The 27859-nt window shown below is 39.3% G+C and overlaps 1 protein-coding gene across 2 annotated transcripts in view; it reads left to right on the top strand.

The window, feature by feature from the left end:
- dlg5a (discs, large homolog 5a (Drosophila)) overlaps positions 1-27859 on the top strand; it is a 59937-nt gene that overhangs the window by 23072 nt on the left and 9006 nt on the right. Inside the window, exons 2-24 of one of the 2 annotated variants that reach the window (XM_056760381.1) lie at positions 2197-2265; positions 4166-4352; positions 5788-5931; positions 8916-9099; positions 11761-12020; positions 12251-12563; positions 12969-13199; positions 14038-14222; positions 14301-14426; positions 15621-15753; positions 15929-16056; positions 16155-16330; positions 16460-16563; positions 17839-17931; positions 18673-19554; positions 20386-20506; positions 21609-21753; positions 22043-22167; positions 22277-22366; positions 24405-24573; positions 26658-26820; positions 27328-27461; positions 27553-27717. In XM_056760381.1, coding sequence (XP_056616359.1) covers positions 2197-2265; positions 4166-4352; positions 5788-5931; positions 8916-9099; positions 11761-12020; positions 12251-12563; positions 12969-13199; positions 14038-14222; positions 14301-14426; positions 15621-15753; positions 15929-16056; positions 16155-16330; positions 16460-16563; positions 17839-17931; positions 18673-19554; positions 20386-20506; positions 21609-21753; positions 22043-22167; positions 22277-22366; positions 24405-24573; positions 26658-26820; positions 27328-27461; positions 27553-27717 — 4327 coding nt within the window. The remainder of the gene's footprint in view (positions 1-2196; positions 2266-4165; positions 4353-5787; positions 5932-8915; positions 9100-11760; positions 12021-12250; positions 12564-12968; positions 13200-14037; positions 14223-14300; positions 14427-15620; positions 15754-15928; positions 16057-16154; positions 16331-16459; positions 16564-17838; positions 17932-18672; positions 19555-20385; positions 20507-21608; positions 21754-22042; positions 22168-22276; positions 22367-24404; positions 24574-26657; positions 26821-27327; positions 27462-27552; positions 27718-27859) is intronic. The other variant, XM_056760382.1, reaches the window with a different exon arrangement.

The raw sequence follows: 27859 nt of genomic DNA on the forward strand, positions 1-27859 counted from the left end.
ACTACCTGTTGAGAGAAAGTGTTTTTTTTAAACCAATTCCGCATTGCACAAGGTGCAAACAACCTTAGTCTTGTCGATGTTTCCATTGGGAAGCTTCTTAAAAATTAATATTCCCTGAAGCAAACCCGGCGGCTTCATAGCTGCATCCATGTTAGCACGTCACGTTTGATGCGGTAATTTCACAGTAACGTTATGTTGTGTTCAGACCAAACGCGAATGGCGCGTCAAGCGCGAGTGATTTATATGTTAATGCAAAGAGCCAATAGACCTACTTGCTGCGCGAATCGCGCGAATGAAGCCCTGGTTATGAGATGATGAGGAGGCTTCTGCTTCCGCGAATGACGCGAATCACGCGAGTTGAAAAATCTCGTTCTCGCTCCGTACAGTGCAGTTAAGCTGGTATACATCCGCGCTAAAATATCAAGGTGAAAGTCATCATAGCTTGCGTAGTATAGACCCAGCTCCCAACCCAACTTTGAGAATAGATTAACGGCGACAATTTTTTTAACGCGCGATAATAGTCTCACTGCGTTAACGCCGTTAACGGCCCACCACTAATATATATATATATATGAATTGCTAAAATTGAGTGAAGAGCGTTTTTTACAATTTACCAGATTGTCCGACCTCCTCACTCGCTTCTTTCCAAGCAATTATTCATGTTTCGATAAAAGTAAGATGTATCGTACAGCTCCGGGTCCACATACAGCAACGATGATTTTGTACTCCATTGCTGTTTCGGATTTCTACCTCCACTCGCTAAGTCATAAAAACGTCACTACTAGAGCATACTCCTGATTGGTTAACGTGGCGCGAATTTTCGGCAAAGTTCAGATTTTTCAACTCTTGCGTTTCAAATCACGCAGCAGGATGTCCTATCGCGTCTTTGCATTGACTTAACATGTAAATCACTCGCACTTAACGCTTCATTCTCATTTGGTGCGAACACACAGCAAGACATGTAGGCTAATTGTGAAGTTTACTTCCTGTAGTCAACAAACAGTATGATAAGATCATCAGTGTCTGCTTTCAGACAGATCAATTTATTTTCTCAGCCCTCCATTTTCTAAAATCATCTCTACCCTTAAGTTATTTCAGGAGGGAATCATTGAAGTCAGCTGCTGAAGTTTCTCTTCAGATGCAGAATTGTGTGTCGGCTGATGTGATAAGAGTGTGAAGGAAAGAAGATTTGAGTGGCTGTGATCTTTTCTTGTGAGTGTGTGAGTGTGTGAGTTTGTGTGTGTGTGTGTGTGTGTGTGTTTTTATGTTGCTAGGGGCCTGTGATAATGAACCGTGTCATAGTCGGCAGACACACTGTCTTTCGTGAAGATTGGCCTATAGTATAATTGCTGTCAATACTCTAAAAGATGTTTATTTATTTATACTGGCTGCATACTGTTTTCACAGTGACATACTTGTTTTCTTTTTGTGTTCATCACTACACTAATATTTATGTATGTGCTATTATCCAAAGTAACTTGTGTTACACAAGGTTTATTTTTATCAGTATGTGCAGTCCTCTGGGATCAAACGAATAACCTTGTGTAGGTACAGTAGCTGTATGAGGTTTTTATTTATGCAAGTCTTGGCGCTAATTCATAATTCAGTAACACAAACAATTATTTCAAGGAAGACAATTGTTATTCTTAACATTGCACAAAGAATAATTTTAACATTGTATTTAATTATTTTTGTGTGCATTTTCTGCTGAAAATCGCATTACTGTAAACCGTCCAGCTATGTTTGAGTGCATGTTATGTTATTAAAATATATATATATACTACTATATGTTTTCAAGTGACATAAATAATTTATAATATCAATGTGTAATATAAATGAAGAAATAGTGCAGAGAACATGTCCCCTTGCTTTATAATCTCGTCCTCCATAACATTTTTAAAGGACTGTTTTCACACATGCAAACTTAAGCAATAAGCCCCAAGGAGCAGTGGGTTACAGTGCATTTTGTAACGGCTAAGGGCATTGTGGCACAACGCAAGGCGGAGTCTATGTATAGTTTTAAGCTTGATCCTGATCTCTAATCCTGGTTTTTAAAAGCGTTCAGGTGCTGCAGTAAGCTAAAGATGATGAATTATTTTCCATTTTCTAAAGTGCTCTCTGTCTGCCAGTGTTGAGCGTTTGGTTAAATGAAGGCCTCAGTGTTGAGTTATTAATTGTGTTTTCTCTCCTCCACAGGGTCCACATACAGCGTGCTGTCCACGATGCCATCAGACTCCGAGAGCAGCAGTTCCCTCAGCAGTGTCGGTATGTCAGAGTTTCGTCTTCCATCTTTGACACCTCACACACATCGTCAACGGGCCGTAACGGCGATGATGTTTTACGCGAGGGTGTGTATGATGCGTTTGTCACTTTAACTGCCACAAGTTATACTCTGAAGGATCATATGAATGGTGATAGTGGCTTGTACTTGAGAGCCAAGCCCTGTTGAACGGATCCTGTGCCAGTGGAGAATGTGCTCGGAGGCTCACTGCCATCCAAATGACTTGGCGGTTTCACATAGAGGTTTCTAAAGGGAGAAGGTTGTGCCAGAGATATCCACAGTGCCCTCTGCCTGTGTAGGTCTGTGATAGGAGAATTGAGTTTGTGTTGGGCAGAAATGAAGGGTCGATTCACATTAAAAATAATGAATTTGCGCATGCAAAAGACACAAAATGTGAATGGCCACTAAATTGTCAGATTTGCTGAAAGTATATTATATCTACATACAATTTTTGTATGGTAGTTCACCCAAAAATGTGAATTCTGTCATCATTTACTCATGTCAATTCAAACCTTTGACTTTCTTTCTTCTGCAGTACACAAAAGAAGATATTTTGAAGAAAGTTGGTAACAGAACAGCATTGGACCCCATTAACTTCTATTGTATGGACACAAAACCAATCCAAGTCAATGGGGGCCAGTAAACAACATTCCTCAATATATCTTCCTTTGTTTTTTGCGGAAAAAATAAAGTCACACAGGTTTGAGATGATATGAGGGTGAGTTAATTATGACAATTTTATCTTATAACATCGTTATCTTATATTTATTTTTGGGTGAACTATCACTTTAAAAACATAATGGAAATAACTATAGCAAAATAAACTATTTTATATGTGTGAAATCTCTACAGTGTTTTTTTTTAATCTCATAAATCAAAAAAGAGTGGGAATCCTGTGTTACTGAATTAGGGCTGGACAATGAATAAAAAAGCATTTACATAATCGCCAAAAGCCTCAATTACAGCTCCCCATTTGCCTTCATTTCGGTGAATTTCGGCAGTATGTGCAGTACAGTGGAGAAATAGAGAGAATTTATATTTTTTACCAACAACATAACTCCCATAATTTAGTTTTTGTACATTATGTAGTTTGGGATGTTTAAAGAAAGAATATGGTAGTCAGCTCCTTCACAGAAAGTTCTTAAACATTTCAAAGCTTATAATATATAATCTATTAATCAAAAATAATAATCACAATTACAACGTTGAGGTGAATAATTGACGATTTTGATTTTTGTCATAATCGTGCAGACCTAAAATGAATACATTAGAATTCCACAAAAGCAACAGTCATGTCAAACATAAGGATTATGTGATGATGTGTATTAAATGAGTGTTTATGTCAGCTTTTTCTAGGGATTCACACTATGTGCCCTGCCTTTTTGTCTTATGGAGATTTATCCCAGTTTTTTTACTGCGCTAAGCTAAAATCATTCTGAATATTTGCAGCAGATTGTCAAAACCAAAAGATTATATTGGAATCTCATTTACATAAGTGCTCAGCCTGTCTGCCATTGTGACCTCAAGTATTTTTACATTTGTTACAGTTATTTATGCGGCTTTTATTGCTCAGGCATTTGTTTTTAGAACAGTCAGGCTTAAAAGGTTAGATTTCATTCATAGTTCACTGTTTTTAGGTCATGTTTCTTTGATATTTTATTTAAATGTTTCAAGGCGATTAGTAACAAAAAAATTACCTGCTGACCCAAAAATAACATCTTTCCTTTGTTTCCCTGGTTATATAGTGTAATAGAAAATGTAGTTGTCTGTTAACATTTCAAACTGTACATTTTCAAATTTAGTAGCATTAGTTTGTGTTGCTGCAGCCCTGCATTAGTGCAGCGTGAGCTTCTGTTTGCTCCGGTGACGTGCTCACTGTTGCAGGTACCAAAGCCTCGTCACCTCCACCTGCGCTCGGTTCATCACCTCCACCTTTGCTCGGTGACACCCGGCCGGCCAGCGAGAACCTGGACACCATCCTGTTCCAGCTGAGGCAAGTCACCAGGGAACGGGATGAACTCCGCAAACGATTGGCTCTCGCATCACCTGGCACCACCTTCGATGACTGCAGGTACCAGCCCGGCTTACAAAAATAGAGACTATACATATGGATGAAATCACACTTGCATTCAATTGTATACATTACAGTAAAACATTTTATTCACAAACTAGTAGAAATTAAGGGGTAGGAAAATTCTTTCATCAATTACTCACCCTCAAGTTTTTCCACATTTGTATACATTTCCTTGTTCTGTTGAACACAAAGAAAGATATTTGAAAGATTAATGCTTGTAAACAAACATTTCTGGGGCACCATTGACTACCATAGAAGCCCCACAACTGTTGTTTAAAAGTTTTCTTCCAAATATCTTTCTTGGATCTGTTCATGACAACAGCAAACTTTGTTCAAGTTTGTAACAGTCTGAGTAAATAATGACAGAAAATTCATTTTTGGGTGAACTATCCCTTTAATGTCTCTGCTAAAAAAGCCTTTCCAAAACAAAATATAAAATTGAATGGATGGAAACGAATGGTGTCTACTGATATGTGATGAATTCTGTTGCTCAGACTCTGCCTATTCTGGCAGATAAATCCTAAATAACTTAAATGGTATTTTAAAGGAAACAGTTAGAATTTCTTTGATGGTTTTATTGGGTTTCTGTTTTTTTCCACGGGGATGTCATCATGTCAGGGATGTAGAATTAAAATGTGTTAGTTTGAAAGATATATCCGTAAATAGAAATATTTATAAAATAATTTCTGAAAAAACAGTAATCTTAAATGGTATGATAAATGATAACTTTATTGATGTTTTCTTAGAAATAACAGCACCAATGAGTCATGCGTTATTTAAAAAACATGAATTAAATGAAGAAGGTCAATTTTGATGTTACTTAAAAACATCAAATAATTCTATAAGCCTTTTCATGCAAGGATTTAAAGGGATACTTCACCTAAAGATGAAAATTCTGTCATCATTTACTCACCTTCGAGTTGTTCCAAATGTTTATAAATGTCGTTGTTCTGATGGACACAGAGAAAGATATTCGTAAGAATGCTTCCAACTGAACAGATCTCAACACCCATTGACTACCATATTAGGAAAAAAACAATGGTAGTCAATAGTGCCCCAGAACTGTTTGGTGTCCTACATTCTTCAAAATGTCTTCTTTTGTGTTCAAGAGAACAAAAAAATGATTAAGTAATTTTTCCTACTATGGGAGTCAATGGGGGGCAAGAACTGTTTGGTTATATGCATTCTTCCAAATATCTTTCTCTGTGTTCATCAGAACTCGAAGGTGAGTAAATGATGACAGAATTTTCATTTTTGGGTGAAGTATCACTTTAACTCTAGATCCCTGTCCAAAACAAATTCCAGCATTTTCATCGTGTGTAACCGCAAACGCAGTTTAGACGTGAAAAGCATCTCCGCTATCCCAGTTAACACTGAACTGCCCTTGCAGACAGAGAGACTCTGTGCTGATGTATTGCTCTTGTCTCCAAAGGCCAAATTCCAAACCTGGTCATGACTACGAGCGTCTGAAAACGCAGTGCATGAAGGCCATGGCAGACCTGCAGTCTCTGCAGAACCAGCACACCAAGACTCTGAAGAGGTGTGAGGAGACCGTGAAGGAAGCCGACTATTACCAGTGAGTTATAGTAAAGAAATGCTTGCTCTCACTTCGCTCAGTGAGACCCTTTAAACTGCAATTGATGCTTACAGATCGTCTTAATTTATTGTGTTGTAAATGCATGTTCAGACCTACATCATCTTCCTATGTTGGCTCGGCTTCTGTTGTATGACATCAATTTCTCCATCCGTCTAAATTAAATTTTGATTTACAAATATTGCATCTGTGAATGGATTGCTATAATTTGTCATAACGTGGGACGGTTGGATCGACAGCCGGTCGTGATATCATAAAATGCTCATCCCCTGGCCGAGCACCAAGAGACCATCAGCTCGCAGGAGAACCAGTAGTGTTTCATTGGAAAAGTGTGATGAAACAAGCGCCTCATTGCTAAGAGCCATCTGCTGCATTTGTAGCACAGCTTTTAATTAGCTGCCGCATCATTTGAAGACTTATGACTTTATTAAATGTCTGAGAAACAGACAAACACTTTGGTGCTGGAATAGGCTTGTAATATTCCTGTGCCATATGCAATTTAGAGCCGTATTTGTGGTTTAGAAGAAAACAATACAGTCTTATTTTATTTAAACGCCGTTAATTAAAAAAATTGGCAGTAAATTGGCTCCAAGTGAGAGTGAACACAGAGAAGTTTCTTCAATCGTCTCTGACTCATCCCTGTGTGCCAGTGTCCTTTCACACACATGGCGACATCATGTACTCTCTGCATACACAGATGTGTGGCGGCTGTAATCTGATTATGATGCAAGGGCACATGCCCTCCTGTCTACAGCCATGAGTGTCCAGACAGAGATGGAAGATTGAGTTGATGAGGGATTAATTCAGCGTTCTCTCAATAGGGTGCGATGATTTCTGCAGCATGCGCACAGAAAACCAGACACGCAAACTCTGCTTCAGGAACTAGTGAGCTTCTGTGTTTTCCACTGCCTGAATAGATCAATTTTAAGCCCTCTATGTAGGTCGCATTCTAACTGAACCTCAAAAGTGAGCAATATTGGGCACCCTACTTAGAAGGCATTCTAAGTTAGCTTCAAAAGTGAGTCAATAGAAGCAGGCTACATAGAATGCTGCCTAACTAGAGAGTTCCAAGTTGCAGTTATAATGCCCTCAAAGTAAACCTTAAAAGTGAGTGATTTGCTCTACTCTACTTTGACAGCATTCTAACTACACCTCACAAGTCAGGGATTTTGAGCCCTCTAGTTAGGCAGCATTCTAAGTAAACCTCAAAATGAGTGAAACTCTCTACATAGATGGCACTCTGCTCCCCAAAAGTGAGAGATTTGGTGGATTCCACTTGGGCAGCATTCCAAGCAAGCCCCAGAAGTGAGCGATTTGGAGAGCACTACTTTGGCAGCATTTTAAGTAAACCTCAGAAGTGAGCTATTTGGACGGCTCTACTTGGGCAACTTTGTAAGTAAACTTCAAAATGAGTGATTTGAAACACTGTACATAGAAGGCAGTCTGCTCCCCAAAAGTGAGAGATTTGGTGAATTCCACATGGCCAGTATTGGAAGTAAACCTCAGAAGTGAGCGATTTGGAGAGCTCAACTTACATTTACATTTACATTTAGTCATTTGGCAGACGCTTTTATCCAAAGCGACTTACAGTGCTCTTATTACAGGGACAATCCCCCTGCAGCAACGTGGAGTAAAGTGTCTTGCTCAAGGATACACTGGTGGTGGCTGCTGGGATCGAACCAGCAACCTTTTGATTTACCAGTTCAGTGGTTTAACCCACTAGACCACCATCTCCACACTTAGGCAGCATTCTAACTAAACCTCAGAATTTAGTTATTTGAAATGCTCTCCATAGAAGGCAGTCAAACTGCACCCCAAAAGTGAGTGATTTGGAGCATTCTACGTAGACACCATTCCCTCACAGTCACAAGTGAGAGATTTTGAGTCCTCTAGTTAGGCACCAGTAAACATCAAAAGTGATGTGAAACACTCTACATCGAAGGCACTTTAACTGCACCTCAAAAGTGAGTGATTTGGAGCACTCTACATAGGTTGCGTTCTAACTGAACTCTCAAAGAATGCTGCCTTACCGGAGTGCTCCAAATTACTCCAAATAATTCACTTTTGAGGTTCATTTAGAATGCCTTCCAAGTCCATCTTAAAAGTAAGTGATTTGGAGAGCTCAACCTAGGTAGCATTCTGACCAAACCTCACAAGTGAGCGATTTTGGGGCCTCTCGTTGGCAGCGTTCTAAGTAAACCTTAAAAGAGAAGCGCACTGCATTTGCAGCATTTTATCTTAAATTGGTTGATGTGGAGCACTATACAGTTGAAAGAAAAAGAATGTGAACCCTTTGGGCTTACTTGGATTTCTTCATAAATTGGTCATAAAATGTGTTCTGATCTTCATCTAAGTCACAACAATAGAGAAACACAGTCTGCTTAAACTAATACCGCACAAACATTATACGTTTTCATGTTTTTATTGAACACAACATGTAAACATTCATAGTGCAGGGTGGAAAAAGTATGTGAAACCCTGGGATTCACATACTTTTTCTTTCAACTGTATATAGGCAGTTTTCTAACTATACCTCATAAAGGAGTGATTTGGAGCTGTCTATGTAGGCAGCAAAAGGCAGCACAGTCATACTTCCTACCTTCCTGCTAACAGCCTTTGTGTTGGGACTGGGGGTGTGCCTATAATCCCTTAAAATTCTGACTACGTGTGCAGCTTGCTGGGTTTTGGATCGCGGCCAATGTGGAACTCTCCAATATGGAGGTAACGGTCCATCCCGACGCTGCAGGGAGGACTCTGTTCATTTTGATTGTGTTATACTGCCCTGTAAGACTTGTTGGGCCATAAAAGTGAAACATTACCTAGCCCCTACACCAGAGGCTTGACTCTGATTCTCACGGATGTAACAGTGCTGCGTAACATTTAAAAGGGCTCATTTGTCGTCTGCCAAATGCATAAATGTCAATGTAATGTAATGTTTGTGTCTGTTTTGGGCGTTTGTGTTTCAGCATGCAGCACAGTCGACTCCTCAGCGATCAGTCTCAGCTCAAGGAAGAGATGGAGGTTCTGAAGAGGGAGAACGCTAAGCTGGTTCGGGAACACAACCATCTGAAGCAGAGCTGCGAGGAGCTCCGGAGGCTTCACTCTGAAGATCAGCGCGAGGTGGCCGACATGAGGCTTCAGCAGCAGCAGGTACTGACCTCACATGACCTCTTGAGATCACAAGGCCTGGGATTTGACCATTAAGAGTAACTAGAAACTTCATCATGATCTCTGGTTTAGGTCGGCAACATGTTTAGTTTTTTTTCATGCAACCAGGTTATTATAGACCACTTCGGACGACAGCGCTGGTCCAGAAGAAATTCCTGTTTCCGTTTTTTAACACTACACAAACATTTGAACAAAATATAATAACATTCTATAACAGATCATTTATAACCGCATCAAAGAGTTAAAGGGGTCATTTTGGATGGCTAAAACAATTTCTTTTTTGTATTTGGTGAAATACAGTGTTTACAGTAAAAAAACACATATTTTTCATATACTGTGCATTACTGTTTTCTCCTCTGTGAACCGGCTTTCTGAAAAAATCTTGATTTTTAACAAAGCTATTTACCATTGGTCTTCCAGAATTTCCAGTATGAGAGACAGAGAACACCAAATCCCCATGCACAACTGAGACCTTGTAACACTTATGAATCGCGTGACACCGGGAGGGAATAGGGCCCAATTTGGACATTTTCACCTAGGGTTGTACTCACTTTTGTTGCCAGCGGTTTAGACATTAATGGTAGTGTATTGAGTTATTTAAAGGGGACAGCAAATTTACGCTGTTATTATAGTTATATTATAAGTTCATATCAAAATTGAATGAAATTACATGAAAAATTGAAAGCTTATTAAAAAAATAGATACAACTTCTGTGAAATCCTTTTAGAAATTGAAATCAACACTCAATTCAATAGTTTTGTGAATATTTGCTGAATGCTGAAATTTGTTTAATCTATATTTCTTAATTATTCTTTATTCGCTAAATGTTTGTTTATCAATACAATTATTTCCAGTGCAGCACAAAACTGTTTACATTCCGTGTGAATATAGTCACCTGTTATTAAGGGTGCCAAAATAAATATGTGCTTTTTGCACCAACACAAGTGCCACATCAGCCAAAACGTGACATTGTTTGGCCCTTTCAGCATCAGTTTTACAATTCAGAGATGATTGATTCAGTTGCAGATTGTGTGGTCTCTCCTCCAGCACAGACTGTGATGTTGGATTAGTCAGCGTGTTGCATCATTAACAATGCGTTTATGTTGTAAATCCAGAGAACGGGTGCTCTGCTTGACCTAATCTCACCGACCTTGACAAAAATGGGAACCAGAGGGACAGGGGATTATTCGATCACATGCGACCTCTTTGACACGTCTGTCCTCCGCTGCTGCTGTAAAGGATTGAGCTTTTACCCGTCCGATTGATTTATCAGACCAGATTAAACTGATGAACAAGGTGGGGAAAGGTTTAGGGCATCGAGCGTTTTGTCTTTATTGGAGAGAGGGTGGCAGGCGTGGCATGCGATCTGTAGTTCTGCAGACTGAAAGGGTTTTTGTGATGTCAGCAGTGTTTACGCTGCCCACAGGCGGCACAAAACCTACACGGGCTGCTTGGTAAAGGTCAGACTAGAAGGGCAAAGGCCCGTTGACTGATGGAAAAGGACCGAAGCTTGTGCAGTTAGTCAATACCCTAAGCACTGATTACATGGCCTAGAGGAAAGTGAGACATAGATGCCAGTCAGCAGCGTGTGGAGTCAGGCTTTACCTTGTGTTAAATTGATCAGAGGGCGCTGTGGGATTGCTTCAGTGGGAATTGGATTCAATAATGTAGCGCGGGCATATAACGTTCAAATAGGTCAACGTTTTTGCAGAACAAGTGTTCTGCTAAATGTGTGCATTGCGTTTGTTTAAAGCTGCGTGCAGTACTCAGTGCAAGTACAGTGACAGCATTTTGCATGCCCTTACAGTAGATGTTTTATTAGACTCAGGGTTGCCATCTGGTGTTTGCAAGGATAATTTTTTGTAAGCAATATTAAAAGCTAATTTATTAAACTAGTTGTTGAATTTTTGAAGTCTGGTGAGATAAGCCATTTTTTAAATCATTGAAAAATAGATCATAACCATTTTAATCACTCACCCAAATTTAATCAACATTAATTCACATTTGCTTACATTATTATTAGAACCAAGTGATTTTGTTATATTATAATAATGATTTTAATAAACTATGGTAAGGATATAATATAATTACATAATCATCACTTTAACATTATTACTTTATTGTTTATTATTACAATTTCATACTGTGAAAATCCATTCTTATTATCTATTTCTATTTTTATTGACTATATTTGTCTTTTAATTTGTTATTTGTATTTCATTTTGTAGTTCTTTTCTAATTTGCCTTATATTGTATATTCTATCATTTCTTTCTTGTGAGAAGCAAACAAATAAAATAACTTAATTGTACCTAGTACATATGACAATAAGGGACTTGATCTTATATTTATTAATATAATTATTTATTAATGTTATCAGTAATAATAATTATCACAAATATTTTGTAAGTTTAGAACTTTTTTTAAATGTCACTTCAGCCTATTTATTTCACTTAACAGACAGTTAATACTTGTTATAGTCTGCTGTATTTCAAAGCATTCTTCCCCAAAAACGGCCAGCTATATTTATGCTAAGAAACTATATTACATTGCATAATTGTTTACTGTGATTACTATTAAAATAATTTGTTACTGTACAGTCACTACAGAATTAGTTGGACCTCTGTTTGTTTTGTTTTCTTCAGGTAATTCGAGAGAACGGCTCATCTGAGGTGTTGAATAAACTCTATGACACAGCCATGGACAAGCTGGAGGGTGTGAGGAAAGAATACGACGCCTTGAGCAAACGGTACAGCGAGAAAGTGGCCAGTCACAACACAGATCTGAGCCGACTGGAGCAGGTGGAGGAGGAGAACAGACGCTTGCAGAAACAAATAGATGCTTTGCTGAAACAGCGCGACACAGCCATCCAGTACCAACAACAGTGGACCACATCTATGAGACGGTAGGAGGGCACTGTCAATGCAAAGTCAAGCATAAGTCTCATCATTTTGTACACAAAGTGGTGTGAACATCTCCTCAAGTTACATATTTTATACAGGAATTGATATTCTTAATAAAGCATAACATTGTCAGTTTTGATCTGACTAGTGGGTTGTGTTTCAGCAATGCAGAATCTGACTAGAGAAGTGATATAGGTGTGAAGATCTTTGACCGTAGCTCTCGCTCTCTCAGGTTTGACACCGTGCAGCAGGAGCTGAGTAAAGCCTCAGCCCAAAACAAAGAGCTACAGAGGGAGATGGAGAGACTCCAGTCGGAGGTGACGCGCTACAAGAACTTCCAGCTGAAAGCTGTGAAGGATGCTGAGAAGTTTAAAGAGGAGCGAGATTCTGTGTTTAATGAATACAGACTGATCATGAGTGAGCGGGACCAGGTGATTAAAGAGGTGGACAAACTACAGACGGAGCTGGAAGCTGCAGAGGCCCGACTCAAAAACACTTCATCAGAGAGGATGGTGGCCAGTGAGGAGCTGGAGGCGCTCAGACAGGTAACATCTCCATAACAACACGAATAACTACATGATAAATAAAAACCAAGTTAATGGAAATTAACTTGTTTAAACAGACCTCACCCAGAATAAGCTATAACTTGTTGAGGCTTCTTTCTGCTTCACTGGTATGGTCCTCGATGATAAATTGCTTGTACTTTACCTCATTTGTAAGTCACTTTGGATAAAAGCGTTTCCTAAATAAATAAAATAAATTGCATGTCAATTTAATACATGTGAATAAATCAGTACTCGGGAACTGTTGACTGGATCAGTGCTCTGAAATATTTAAAGTGAATCTGTTCAGTAATTTGCCAAGTGAGTAAGGTTCTGTTGAGAAAAAGCACTTCTAATAAATAGCGCTCAGTGATACCCGCCGTGGCTGACGTCGGTGTGTTTTTGCAGGAGCTAAATTCATCGCTGGTGGATCGGGACCGTGCCATCTGTGAGAGGAACGAGCTGCTGGAAAAATACTGCCATGAGGTGAAGGACAAAGCGGAGGCACAGAAAGAGCTGAGTCAGGCCTGTAAAGACATCGAGACCGTGCGGGAGGAGAGAGATGTGGCCAGGAAAGAGAGAACCGAAGCCATCATCCAGAGAGACCAGTTACTGCGGGAATACTATCAGGCCAGACAGGTGCTTAGAGGCTGGGCTTCACCATATGGTCTGACTCAGAGCCACACGGCTACGTTATTCAACTATTACTTACGATTCGGAGCCAGTTGGCCTGTAGCTCGAATGGTGTACTGGTACTAACTAGACAGGGCTTGTCATGTTGCAGTTATGACAGAAAAAGTCCCAATAGCCTTTTTTAGTTGCAAAAATTTAAAGATTTGATTTGGACAAATGCAGTTCTACATTCTTGTCTGCTACAGTATATCAATTTTGCAAAATGAGAGGGGCTGGGGTTATATAAAATAACACACACAGTGATAGACACATCTTATATATTTGCTCATGTAGAATTAATATGACAAGTAGGTTAAGGTTTCCTATTGATATCGCCAAATAATTGTCAAATTACTGAAGGAAATATAAACGTTTATTGTTATTACTATTAACTCTTATGAAACATTTTGGGGATAACGTCTTTATTGTTGCTCTTATTACCTTTTTATTTGCTTCTGTCTCACTTTTTGTCTGATGTTCATTGACCAGAAAGATGTTATTTATTTTTTATCTAATAACGAAAAAACCCATAAAAATCACACAAGCTATCATTTGCTGGTTTGTTTTAGGACAAAATTATAGTTTTTTGTCAATCCACAGTACCACCAGTTTCCACAAGAGGGCTCTATGTCAGCTTTAGAGACACCATCAGACACAAAGTTTATATTTTTAAGTAGTAATAACATTTAGTGGTCAAATATAACACTTAAAACTTACAGACTTAATAACTAATTACTGCTTTTTTGTTAAAGAATGTCATTCTCATGCTTATGATCATAAGTTCTCTTCTCATCTGTTGCTACAGAAACAAGACTCGGCCACGCTGGACATGGAGCGTGCCAATAAAGAGATTGAGGTATTGAGGAAGCAGTGTGAGGCCATGTCCCAGGAGCTGAAAGAGGCTGTGCAGGAGGCCGAAGTGGCCAAGTGTCGCAGAGATTGGGCCTTTCAAGAGAGAGACAAGATTGTTGCAGAGAGAGAGAGCATACGGTACCATACTGAATTTATTATATTTATTATAATGATATGCAGTTGTTGATGCTGATTGTGTCGTTTATTCTTTGGCAGGACGTTGTGTGATAACCTACGTAGGGAGAGAGACCGGGCCGTCAGTGATCTGGCCGATGCCCTGCGTAACCTTGACGACATGAGGAAGCAGAGGAATGATGTGGCCAGGGAGCTGAAAGAGCTCAAGTAAACACTTTATAACTGTAGTCTGTGACTGATGTAGACCTTTATAGGGGTATTTTCTTCATTTCAAATGGGTGTAGTCTCGTAATTTCCTTCTCGATAAAGGCCACAAAATATTTACAATATATTATAATTGTTTCAATTTGTTACATTTAAATTTCGTTTTTGACTAGATTAAACCTTTATTACTTATAAATTGACATATTTAAAACTATATTTTCAATTTTTTAATGAATTAATGACTTTATGGTTAAACACTTTAGATTAAACTAATACTTTTTTTGGAGAAAAGTTTAAATAAATAAAAATACAATTAAATATTTATTGGGAACAAAAGCTTTTTACCTCTTTTAAAGCGGGTTAGGGTTAGCACACAGGGTTTTTGCCGATCTCGTATTAATCTTGAGTACCTATTGAGTAGTATTGCATACTTCGTATCTTTGAAGAGTATTTAGTTTGATCACATCTACAAAAGAAAGATACAGCTGTACGATTGTTTCCGAAATCATACGGCGAGTGCGGGGGGGAGGGGTAGACTGAACCAAAGGCGATTTTTTTTTGTTTAAATCACGAAATTTTAACAATAAATATGTCACTTCCAATTTCTCTGTGTGAATAATTTAAAGCAGTATGGTAAAACTGTATCATTTATGAAGAATGATTCACAGTTCATGTTCTTTTAATCGCTCGCCTCTGCTTCATATGTTCTATCTGTTCTGGTCTGACCGAAATCCCTCTTCGACTCCAGACCGCCCCCACCCCCCTTCCTAAAGACTCCTCTTTAAGTTTTCTTATGAAAAAAATCATGTCACTAATGCCCTCCAGGCTCTTCTCGCTCTCGTCCTATGAAGCTTAGTGACAGTTTGCCAGTATTCCCCAACTACATGAGCTTGTTTTTTCTTACCCAAGTTGTCATACGACCTTGATGTTGCATTTATAACACTTTCATCTAGCAAAGCTGTTACACACGGCACAATTTGTGTCGAAAAATTATCTGATGCCAAGCCATATCCTTGCATGTTCCCAGTATTGCATCTGCGGTAAAGAGAGATGCTCTTCACAAACAGTCTTGACGCTTGACATTCTTGTTTTATGTTGTTTTTTTCGTGGGTGTGAGATGAATGGGGTGACTGCTTGTACCAAGATGGAGAGATGAGGTAGAAAATGACCTTTCTTGTGCTCTCGCTGCTGATAAAGGGAGAAGATGGAGAGCCAGTTGGAGAAGGAGGCGAGATTTTGCCAGCTGATGGCTCACAGCTCCCATGATTCAGCCATAGACACGGATTCACTGGAGTGGGAGACGGAAGTGGTGGAGTTTGAGAAGGACAGGGTAAGAATGTCAACCACTTATGAATGAAATATTACACATAATCACTGATGCAAAATGAAGCATGTTGATTTTGATGTATTTTGTCAATATAAAACATGTTCCTGGTCAAGAAAGGGATGGGTAGTTTTACCTTCTCTGTTTGAAGCAATCTCTCTCTTCATTGTCCTCCCAACAGGATGACATGGATTTGAAGGCCCTGGGCTTTGACATTGCAGAAGGGGTAAATGATCCATATTTACCAGGAGATTGTGGGATATTTGTGACCAGGGTGGACAAAGGAAGTATCGCGGATGGGAGATTGAGGTGAATTCAGCTATCGAGCGATTTTTAGACAATGACCTCTGGAATGATTGCCCGTCCGCTTTTCAGCTCATTGTTTTGTCTCTTTCTCTCTATAACAGGGTGAATGATTGGCTCCTGAAGATAAATGATGTGGACCTGACTAACAAAGACAGGAAGCAGGTCATCAAAGCCGTTGTTAATGGAGGAGGCCTGATCAATATGGTGGTTCGCAGGAGGAAATCTTTAGGAGGAAGACTGGTTACTCCTGTCCACATTAATCTTATCGGACACAAAGGTATAACTTACTTTTGTAACTTCGCTCATTTGCACCAGGCCGACTAATCCATCTCATTTGACCTTTTCTGTGGCTAATTTCTCTTGTTTTGGTATTAATGGCCCTTAATTTTCTTCTGACCATTTTCAGACGCCGGTATCACCCTAGAGGGTGGTGTGTATGTGGCGGCTATTGCGCCGGGCAGCCCGGCTGCCAGAGAGGGATCTCTTACCGTGGGAGACCGCCTCATTGCCGTAAGTCTTCAGGCGGACATGCAATCCTTTCTTTAATTGATGCTATCAGGGATCCGATTTACTCTTTATAAAAGTCTGACCTTAGCCCTCCTAACCGAAGCAGATTTTTAATCCGCTTCCTTATTTTAAATGCATGGGCGGTCATTAGATGAACCACCAGTCAAATCCACTCGACACCTTAAATGGATGTGAGGAATACAAGACAGGTGATGTGCAAAGCGATAGCTGTCACGTTGGTGAAAAGTAATGCAGATGTTAATCCTGAGATGCTAGATGCTGGTAGTTTGATACTTGTAACCTTTCGGTTCTAATATGGCAGCGTCAAATGGCTCAATATGCAGTAAAGGGATAGTTCACCCAAAAATGTCCATATACATTAACTCGTTCTCTAGTTGTTCCAAATCACCAGGATTGACAATATTTTTGTGGAATACAAAAGGAGAAAAGATCTCAAATATACTGGATCCTCTTCTTTTATAATTTCAGTAAATGGGGACATGGGTTGTTGAGATCCAAAGTGATAAATGTACTCTTCAATGTTTTTTAAGTCTTTTGACTACAGTTTTGTGTAAAGGCAGAACAAAATGTTAAAATATTCCCCTGCACCAAAGCTCTAAAATAGACTGAAAAAGTGGCATTTGAAATGAACACAATTACGGGCCAGCTTTGATCCGAAAGTGCATTGGTGTCTGTGTAACAAAATGTCAGACCTGACACAGTGCAGATTTGCGACTACATACTCAATGACTTTAAGGGCTAGTTCACCCAAAAGTAAAACTTCTGTCATCATTTATTTATATATCCTTTATGTCATTAAAAACCTGTTTATGACACAAACAAAGATATTTCATGAAATGTCTCAGAGGTTTTGTCCATATAATGGAAGTCAATGGGGGTCAATGTTGTTTGGTTTCCAACGATCTTCAAAATATCTTCTTTTGTGTTCTGCAGAAGAAAGAAATTCATACAGGTTTGAAATGACATGAGGATGAGTAAATGATGAAAGAATTTTCATTTTGGAGCTCGAAGTCTCTATTGACTTTCATTCTTCTGAATTTCTCTGATTTCAACAGGTTTGAATGGCATAAGAATAATCTACAGAAAATCATGACAAGACTTCAAGTTTTGACTGTACTGTTCCTTTAATTGAAAAAAAACCTCTTTGTCTCCATTCCCAAGTTTACGCAATCATTTCTGGGTTTGAAACTGAAAGTATTAAAAGTCTGCTGGCACTTTTCTTTGCTGAAGCTCTGACCTAGATTTCTTCCTCCCCAGATAAATGGGATCGCTCTGGATAACAAATCTCTGAGTGAATGTGAGGCGCTTCTGAGGGGCAGCAGGGACTCGCTCAGTCTGTCGCTCATGAAGGTGATTGTTCTCTCGCTGATGTCTGTTTCTGTGCTCTGCTCTCATTACCACATGCCAAGGTGCCACGGTGACATTTATCAGAGTCGGCTTCGAGAAGCCTGTGTCAGAATACACTCTTAAAAGTTGAGGCGCTTAAAAGATTCCTCACAGTGAGTTTTGGTTCCACAAAGAACCATTAAGTCAAAGGTTCTGCAAAGAACCATCTCTTTCTTACTTTTTTACAACCTGAAGAACATTTTTTGCCACAATGAGCCTTTTGTGAAAACGGAAAGGCTATGCATGGAACCAAAATGATCTTCTGTGGCGTCGAAGAACCTTTTGAAGGACCTTATTTGAAGAGTGTAGCAATTCTGATCATGTGAGAAGGAGATTAGAAAATAGGCTTTTGGTTGGTAGGAGTGCTGTTTTAAGTCAACTGCTGCTTTCCAAATGGCACTAGATTTCCATAATGTACATTTATAGAAAAGTCAACTTATGGAGAGCATCAAAAAGATATGGTAAATTGTGGTGGTGGGGCACTTCCACAGAGGAGCGATACACACGTTATAAAAACGTTTCAAATAAATCATACATTTATAATTATAAAGTCAAACTTAATATTACAATAAATCCTAAATAAAATAACTATAACTGTCGTTTATGTACTTAATCGATTTAGTTTGTATTATTGATATTGGATCCTCTGACGCATCCTCCTTTTCGTTTATTGATGCCAGTCATACTGAGCTTCTCCTTTATCAGTTCTTTCCCCAGAGCACATCAGGGCAGAACATCTTTGAGAGCCTGAGAGAGGCTGAAAAATCCAACGGTAGAATCCACCTGACAGACATCCATTCAAGGAACAGTAGGAACCTCCGACACAACAGCTCCACTCAGACAGACATTTACAGCGGGGAAGCTGGAGGAGGCGAGAGAAGAAGGACGAGGACGGACACCGATGAGAACAGTTACCACGAGAGAAAGGTTTTCTCTGTGGCCACCCTGCACCCCAACACCCTGCGCCCGGCATCTGAGCTGGGGCTGTCCCGTTACAGCGGCAGTGCCTTTCAAGAGGTCTGCTTCAACCGATCCGTGTCCGTCGGTCCCGAATGCGTTACCCTGGAGACCACCCTGGAGAAGAAGCACAGCGGCGGCACTTGGCCTAAAATGGTGGTGGGCGTTGCCATGACAACCGACAACCCGGCGCAGCTTTCCATCTACAGGTCACCCAAGCAGAGGAAGTCCATCTTTGACGGTGATGCTTTTAAAAGGCCAGACGCTACCTCAAAGACAGATTACCTCTCCGGCCATTCTCCACAGGGCTCGAAAGTCGACTCGGCCCCAACGCCGCCCACACGCAGCGATTCCTTCAAGTTCAAGCACAAACATCAGGGTAGCTCCACCTCCGAGTCCACCATCACTGCGATCTCTGTCCACGACCCCAAGCAGGAGGACCGGAACGGTAATCTCTACTTTACGGAGACATTGCGTGAGGGCAAGGTCTTAAGCTCTAGGAAGTCCTGCGAGGAGGATATCGGCCGGATGCGACCGGAGGAACCGGAGGTGAAGCGGCCCAGGCCTAAATCTGCACCAGCGCTTAGACACAGAATGACACCTCAGGCCATTCCTCTCCAGAGCTTCCAGGTGAATTTATAGATCGGCTGGGTTTGACACAGCTAGCAGTCCTGCCTGTTTTAATTAGCTTCTCAGTCTGAGATTGATTTCCCACTGCATCGTGAGCTTGAAAGAGGAGGGGCGGCATTAAAAATGCTGACGCATGGCTCTGGATGTTATACAGAAGATTTGTATAGGGCTGCTTTATAAGAATTAATCTTACATTTGTAGACAAAAGTAATTATTATCTTTTCTCTGTGTATTATGCTAACATATGCTGATTTAATCTTGAGAAGAAAACCCACAAATAAGTCCTTTCTATTGCAGTTAACAAATGCATGAATTTGATTTAACAATTTGATTGTGTTTTTCAAAAAAAATGAAGAGATCTTTCTTAATTTTTATTTACGAATCATTTCTAAATGTTGAATTTCAACAAAATCAAACCACAGGAGTGACGAAGTCATTCAACAGCAATGTGAGAGACTGACAGCATGACAAGACACATGAAAACTTTGATAAATATCCATCTCATCACATAAAAAATATTTTGAATTTATACCAAATGCATTAAAAAGACTGATCATTTTACACAAACACACACTTATAAATAGTAAATTCAGTAAAACTGAAAATAATTTCGAAATGGTCTCTTTATTTTTACCATGGCTGTACATTAATTTATACATAAATAATGACAATGCATTTTGAATATCATCAAATATTATTTTTATACTTTTTTTAAATAAGTAATCTAGGCCTACTACAATACAAATTATTCTTAGAATTTTTCTCTTTTTAATTTCTATTTTCTAAGATTTTCCGTTTTGGATTATTCAGTGTTTTGTTTGTATTTGGCAGAGTTATTCTCATGAAGGGGACTCGATGGAGCAGAAAGAGATGCTACGTTCCTCTCCTAACCGACCTCACAGACACAGCGTGGGTTTTGTGCCCACAGCCTATAACGGAACCCTGCCTCCCAGTGAGTTACGCCAGTCCTTATCTGAAACCTAGCGGCCCGTAGCACATTTGAATTTATCTCTTTAACCATACTCTTCCTATTCTATCTGCATTTACTTTGTGGAGCACAGTTCATGTTTATTCTGATCAAGGCGTCCTACAAAATGAATGTTTGACTTAATTTTATGGTGAACTCAAGTAATTGAATTGCTTATTTATGATAATCATTCAGAATGTGGTTGGATAAGCTTGTTGATTTGCAGAATAAAACTCATTTATAATTTGCTTCCCTGAATGTGTGTGCTTCCTGTTAGTTAGAAAATGTGTCCTTTAGTTACTCTAACACCATGTACACCGGAAGCGACCGGTGTGATGCGACACGACAGAAGATGTTAGAAACGCATTAGAACGCATTATCATTTAAAATTTTGTCCCCGCTTGATGCGATGCGTCACGTCCTGTGTAGACACAGTGTAGGTGCAACAATTCCTTGTGTTTACAATTTTTTCAGACTGTTTATTACCACACATTGTTTATATTAAAATTTAACGGTTATTCACTTACATGCCTTCCGTGTAAAATTATTTTTTTTTCAGTGTAAGACACAAATACAGAATAAGACTTTTTTGCAGTGTAACTTGTGTAGTGGTATAAGAGTCAAAGTGTGAACCATTGTGAAAATTTTACCAACCATTCAACCGGTCAAGTTTTTTATACACTTTGACAGGTTTTTGTGTAACCTCGTGAACCATAGCAGATACCGCTCGGTCCGTATGTCACATGGACATGCAGTACGCATGGGGTTTATGTGATAATTAGGTCTATTTTTACCTAATCTGAATATTCATGCTTTGGCCTGACTGGCAGACTTCTGAGTCTCCTCGGCCGCCTGCTCGCCAGTCGCCCAGAGCATCTGGCTTTAGCTAAAGGTGATCAGACAGAAACTGGACAACACAACCTGTTTTCACTTTCAGCTAATGTCTTGCTCAGCCATGTGAGGAGAGTTGTGACCGCAGTAATGGAGCAGAAATGAAAAATATGAGCGCAGCGGGCAGTTGAAGGGGAGTGTGTGTATCTCATTCAAGTGTTTTATTGGTTATTATGTGGTTGTGCTTGAACTCTAGACTCGGCACACCGAGGACTATCCCCCTGTTCCGCCGTAACAGCCGTTATGAAGAACCCTGTTTACATGGTCCGGAGCCACAGAGTTCACACTAACAACTCCCCTACAGTCAACAGCCAAATCAATCAACAGCACACACACCCGAGGTACCAACACACACACATATACAGAGTACTGAGACACACAAGTAGATGTACTTTAGCCTGACTTATTTTACCTTTAAGAATTAAGATGACCGATATCACCCCTATTCCTGAGAACACAAACTCTCTTAAGTGCACATTTCATATCATCAATTGCTGCATCAAATGTAAATGAGATGCTGTTGGGTATAAACAGAAGAATCGTTTTTCCCACAGATCAGTAATTGTGCCTCCATGACATCATGAAGGTCTGTTGTGTATTGACCCGTTGTGTTTTGTCGCTTCACCTCAGTCCTCAGCATCAAGGTCATCTGAGTCTGGACCTGAGCCAGAAACGCTCCACAGACTACACGGAGTCATCCCGAAGCAGCCGGGCCTCACACGGCACCAACTCACTGCCGTCCAGCGCCAGACTCGGTCAGTCACTCTCTATGCATCGTGGTTCATCAGTATTTGAACAATTGTGCAAATTTGTGCTTTGTTGGTGTTTGTTTTGATCTTCTTATTTCTGTGTTGTTTCCTGAAGGTTCTTCAAATAACTTGCAATATCGCACTGAAAGGATAAAGATCCCCTCCACACCACGCTATCCTCGCTCAGTACTGGGCTCGGACAGAGGTAGGTCTCCTCTCAGGTCAATGTTCTTTAAAACTACAGGTCTCGAAATAAGCATTAACCAAGTTATGCATTTAGAAATCTGTGTACGTAATGTAAAGCTGATGTTGAGCAGGCAAATACACAAAAGAAAGGAGTGTTCACATGGGAAATGTTCATGCTTTCTAAAACCGCTTGACCAGATATAAAGGAATGGGCTTTAAATTTCAAACTATTTTAAGCTTTTCTTTTACTTTCTAAGTAAAAATCCTTATTGCCATTCTTTAGAAAGATGGTTAAATAAGGTTTATTTTTGTTTGATGCTGTGCCATGATTAATGTATCCGGAGTAAATATGATGAAGATATCAGCTCATCCATTGTGAAATGTTTCCCCTCAGGCTTATGAAATATTTATGTGTCCAATTTAATTTCCTACTGTAGTAGGTAATATATGGTGTAAAAGTGTAATTGAATTAGCCTTTGACCTTCACATTTACATTTATTCGTGAATCACAAATGAGGGAGCAATTAACATGTCAAGAGAACACTCACGGTAAATCCAAACCAGGGTTTTTATTGTAAAATAAAGTTATTTATAACATTTCTGTTCAATAAAGGACAAATACAGGATCCTCAAGTTTTTGGAGGGCGCTACTGTAAAAATGAACGCGGGCACAACTTTACGGAATTAGCGTATTGCACCTAGAGTGACTTATTCTGAGGACAGAAAAGGAGACTGTGATTCATATTTTGAATTGTATTACTGTTGGTTTCATGTGAGAATCTATAAAAAAAGATTTGTAAATAAGATTTGTGATAAAAAAAGAGCGCTTCACACACTCACTGATCTAAAGTTAAGACAGACTGCTTCTGTGATGGACTGTACAGTTTTTAAAAGAAGAAATTCAAAATGTTAACTTATCTCAAGCAAATAGATAACGAACATTAAACATCACTTAGACTGAATGTGCTCATAGTTTAAAAAGAGTTTGCTGTTTTAAAAGTCTGTTGGAATATATCGCATCATCTGGACTACATTTCTCATCTGATATGCTTGATGTAAAGTAGGTATATATTCCACTTATCTTCTTAATAAGTCCTTATTATTATTCAGTATTATCATCATAAACAAAATGTAGAAAGAAAGTTTAAAATGTAAAAAGGCAGCTTTTGCACGTAATCTTTTGTAGAATGTTTATCAGATTAATGGCCAGCTGATGATACAGCAGCTTTATGATATGTGCACGCGGCCTGTGTTACGATTGCGGCTTGCTTTTAAATACCAAAAAATTTACCCCATCTTTAAATGGCACTCAACCAACATCATGTGAAGAAATTGAAAACCCTCCATAATTTTTAAATTGCCCTTTGATTTACTGTCACAACAACTGAATCAATAAAGCTAAATATCCAACGTCAAGTATTAAAATCATCATCCCATTCCTCTATGAAGTAGTGGACAGAATGCAAGTGCTGTCAGTGTGTAAGTTCACATTCTGCTATAAAGGAATGACTTGAAATACAGCAGAAATGCGTTTGTTTACATTGAAACGGAAGTTTCTCCCATCTTTCGTGCAAAGCATCACGGGGCGCTGGAAACTTGTGGATGTAGGCTTAAACATTATTTGAAAAAAAAACAAGCTAAACAAAAATTATAAATGTCTAGAATTATGGTAGAAATATATAAAAACTAAACCTAAATAATGAAACAATGCTATATTCTAAAATAATCTATATAGCAGTATTAAAAATAAACAACACAATGACAAAGCCCCATAAAAAATGCTATTTTTTTTACTAAAAGTAACCTGAGAACTAAAACTAAAAAACCAAAAATCACAACATTAATAAATCTACGATTATCAATAAATCAAAAAATCAAATTAGTTAGGTGTAACAACATTTGTGAATGATTTAATATAAATCAAGTTATAATTCAGTATACCAAAAAATAACTATGTTTGTTTATCTCTGTAAAAATAGAGATTAAATTGTATAAATATATCATCTAGGCTTTGTGTATTTATTTCTGCTCTAACATGTCTCAATGTTGTTGTTCAGGGTCGCTGTCTCATTCAGAATGCAGCAGTCCCAGTCTCATCACTCCACCCATGTCACCTCTTAACCTGGAGACATCATCCTTTACCTCCAGCCAGTCTCAAAGCTCCATCACCACCCTGCCCAGGATCTCCGTCAGCCCTGTGCCCGCGGGAGAACGAAGAAAAGACAGGTACGCTCCTGCTGCGTCCCCCCACCACCCCTTTTATCAGGTTGCCAAGCAACAGCTCCCTCTTATCCACATACATCAGCCTCCAGAAACCCTTTATCTGACGTGAATAACTAGACTCTGCTGTAAAAGCACTTGAATGTGGAAATGTTGGAGGGATCCGTCTTTCATTTCAATTCTTTTTTCAATCTTAATTCAGATTTGTTAACTAGGTCACTCATTTCTTCTTATGTATTTCTCAACATATTAGCCTTTCTTCCGAGACCCTTGTTTGTGTTTGTGTGTCTCCGTAAGATTTTCACAGTCTGTTTTTCCTCCTAAATCTTTCAGATCTCTGTACCGTAACAGATCCTTTCTGAGAATTCCTCTGGCTGCTAGGCCTAGGTTCTGCTCTCTCAGAAGCCTGAGGTTTGTTCCCTGCCGGTTATGCACAGGGAATGCCTGACAAACATATACTTGTTTGATCAAAGAAAGCTGTGCGCTTTTTTTTTTAGTACACTTAGGCTTTGTGTTAGTGGTGTCACCAGAATTAGATTCAGCGTTTTGGTTATTGTTTGAATTAGTACGGATAGTACGTGGGGGGGACTGTGTTTATGAATGTGTGCCGACATAATCCTGAAAGCGGAGTCGTTTAGTTTAATTGGTGTTATTGGGTAATTTTACCTGCTGCTTCTGATTCACTTCCTTGATTAAATTGCTCGGCGAGATGATTCCTCATGAATGTTAAATCATTCAGATGAAGCCATTTTTCGGGGTAAATATATACTCGAGGCAGGATGTGGAATGGAGATATTTTTGCATGTCAGTTTGGCTGCTCTTTTCCTGAAAAGATCCAGATTTACTTGGTCAGTTTTGGTTGCTTTGACATCGTTGTAAAGCTGCTGTAAGCATGGAATGTCCCTAATATTTGACAGTCGCTGTGACGATGCAAGACTACTAGTCTGTGTGTTCAGATGTGCACACCGGACAAAATTGGACAAAAAATAATAACTTTGAAAATCATTCGTTCTGGGATATGAGGGGTATAATGAATAAACGTGTAGTCGGCAGACTACTATTCAAATGCTAAGCAAGTCCTTTGGTGAATGTGTGACTGTAAAAATGTAGAAAAAATATATAAAAAACTCACAATGAAGATAAATCTCTCTTATGCTATTTTATATGATTAATATAACTATTGATAATATAAAACAATCTAATATTCCGTTTTTTTTCTAAATTGTGCTGTCACGCCATAGGACACATGTATGATGTATTCATACTATTAGAGGTGTCTGGATTCAATCCAGATTTTGGGGGACTTAAAATACAATCATTCGTAGTTTGTTCTAACACCCATCTTCCATTTTTAATATGCCAGTATGATGGACGTCCAACAGAAAAGTAGACATTTTTGCAAAAAACAGTCCAAAATTGACTTGAGTTTGCTTGTGGTTGGGTGCCATAATTCAGTGGCTAACTGTTGAGGTTCAGTGGTGAAGTCCTACCAAAAAGAGCGGTGTACTACGCTATTATCACCGACCCCAAATGACCAAAAAAGACATTCTGAAAACACATTCACAGTTTACTTGGTATAGATAACGTTACAGATGTAGCCTATCTGCCAACACGGCCATCTCTGTGGGAATACTTGATATAAAAAACGCCTTATTTTAAATGTAGAAATATTGTGTATATTTTAAGAATTGCAACAAATTGTATGAAAGAATCTTGAGTTTAAAAACAAAACAAGAAAAAGGCGATACAGTAAAAGTGAAAGCAAATGCAGCCTGGAGACATTTTAAGAAGGCAAACAAATGGGTTTTTGTTGTTGTATGGATTCGTTCATGTATTTAAAATATTGAGGGTAGACGTATTAATGTACATGTTCTGGATCTTTTATTAAAATCCTCTGCTTTTTTCTCTGTTTGTGCCTGTAATGAACTTTCTAAAGATCAGTAAATACTTGTTGCCGTATACCCACCTGCATGAACCTCCTGTGATTACATTTTTTGGCATTTACCACTCAACAAGCTTAACTATTGATAGAAAGTTCATGTCTCAGAAATCGATCCTCTCTGACATTTAACCTGTTTTTGCACTGTCAGGCCATCCCTGGAGGAGCCACGCAATGTCATCGTTCATAAAGGGGCGGAGCCTCTCGGCATCTCCATTGTGAGTGGAGAGAAAGGGGGAATCTTTGTCTCCAAGGTGACCGGAGGAAGCATTGCACACCAGGCGGGACTGGAGTATGGAGACCAGCTTTTGGAGGTTAGTATTGACAAATAACTCGAATGGGATTATTTTCATTCCTTGACTTTGGAAGTTTTATGTGTCAATTATTTGCTGGTTTGCCAGTGACGAAAGTCAGCATGTTTCCCTGCAAATACCATACGTAAGGGCTGGGTCTATTTTTCTTAGGCCACTCCAAAACTATCCAGACGACAATTACAATAATTTAAAGTGAAATTCCTTTTATTTCTTATAAATGATTCTTAATTGTATCATCTATTAAATAATGATCTGTCAATTTTATCACAGAAAATTTAAAAATGATGCATGTAATGAACTATGATTATGTGTCGTATGATTATATGTACAGCTTTCCTGTAGCTCAGTGGTTAGGGCATATCGCTAGCAACGCCAAGTTCATGTGTTCGATCACAGGGATTGCACATACTCCGAAACAAGTGTATAGCATAATGCAATGTAAATAAATGTAAATGTCAGCCCAACCAGAGTATATGATTGCCCCATTCTATCATTTCTTTCTCTCAGTATAATGGCATAAACCTGCGGAACGCCACCGAGCAGCAGGCTCGCCTCATCATTGGCCAGCAGTGCGACACCATCACGATCATGGCCCAGTACAACCCCCACATGTACCAACTGGGTAACCACTCTCACTCCAGGTACAGCCCTGATCTACTTCTGTGTTATTCAGGTCAGTGCAGATTTCATCACACAAGCATGTTGGATGATTTATTTTGCGTTGTGGTGCAGCTCACGCTTGGAGCCAGTAAGCGTTCAGTCGACTCCTCAAGGCAGTGGAGCCGCCACCCCAGATAACCACTCCACCATAGACACCCTAAGCGAACAGGATGAAGGCACGCTCACGCCCTCCTCCAAACAGACCACACCCACCACCAGCCCCCAGAGATTCCTCAGGTACTGGACAAGCAATAGCACAAAATATATAATATGGTTAAGATGAGACCTAATGTTAAACAAAGAAGAAGCCTTTGAAACTGAAGTTATGCATTAATATAAATATGGCGCTCACTAGGCTTTGTAACAGCCAGGGTGACGC

Source organism: Triplophysa dalaica, chromosome 11, assembly GCF_015846415.1.
Source record: "Triplophysa dalaica isolate WHDGS20190420 chromosome 11, ASM1584641v1, whole genome shotgun sequence".
Lineage (NCBI taxonomy): Eukaryota > Metazoa > Chordata > Actinopteri > Cypriniformes > Nemacheilidae > Triplophysa > Triplophysa dalaica.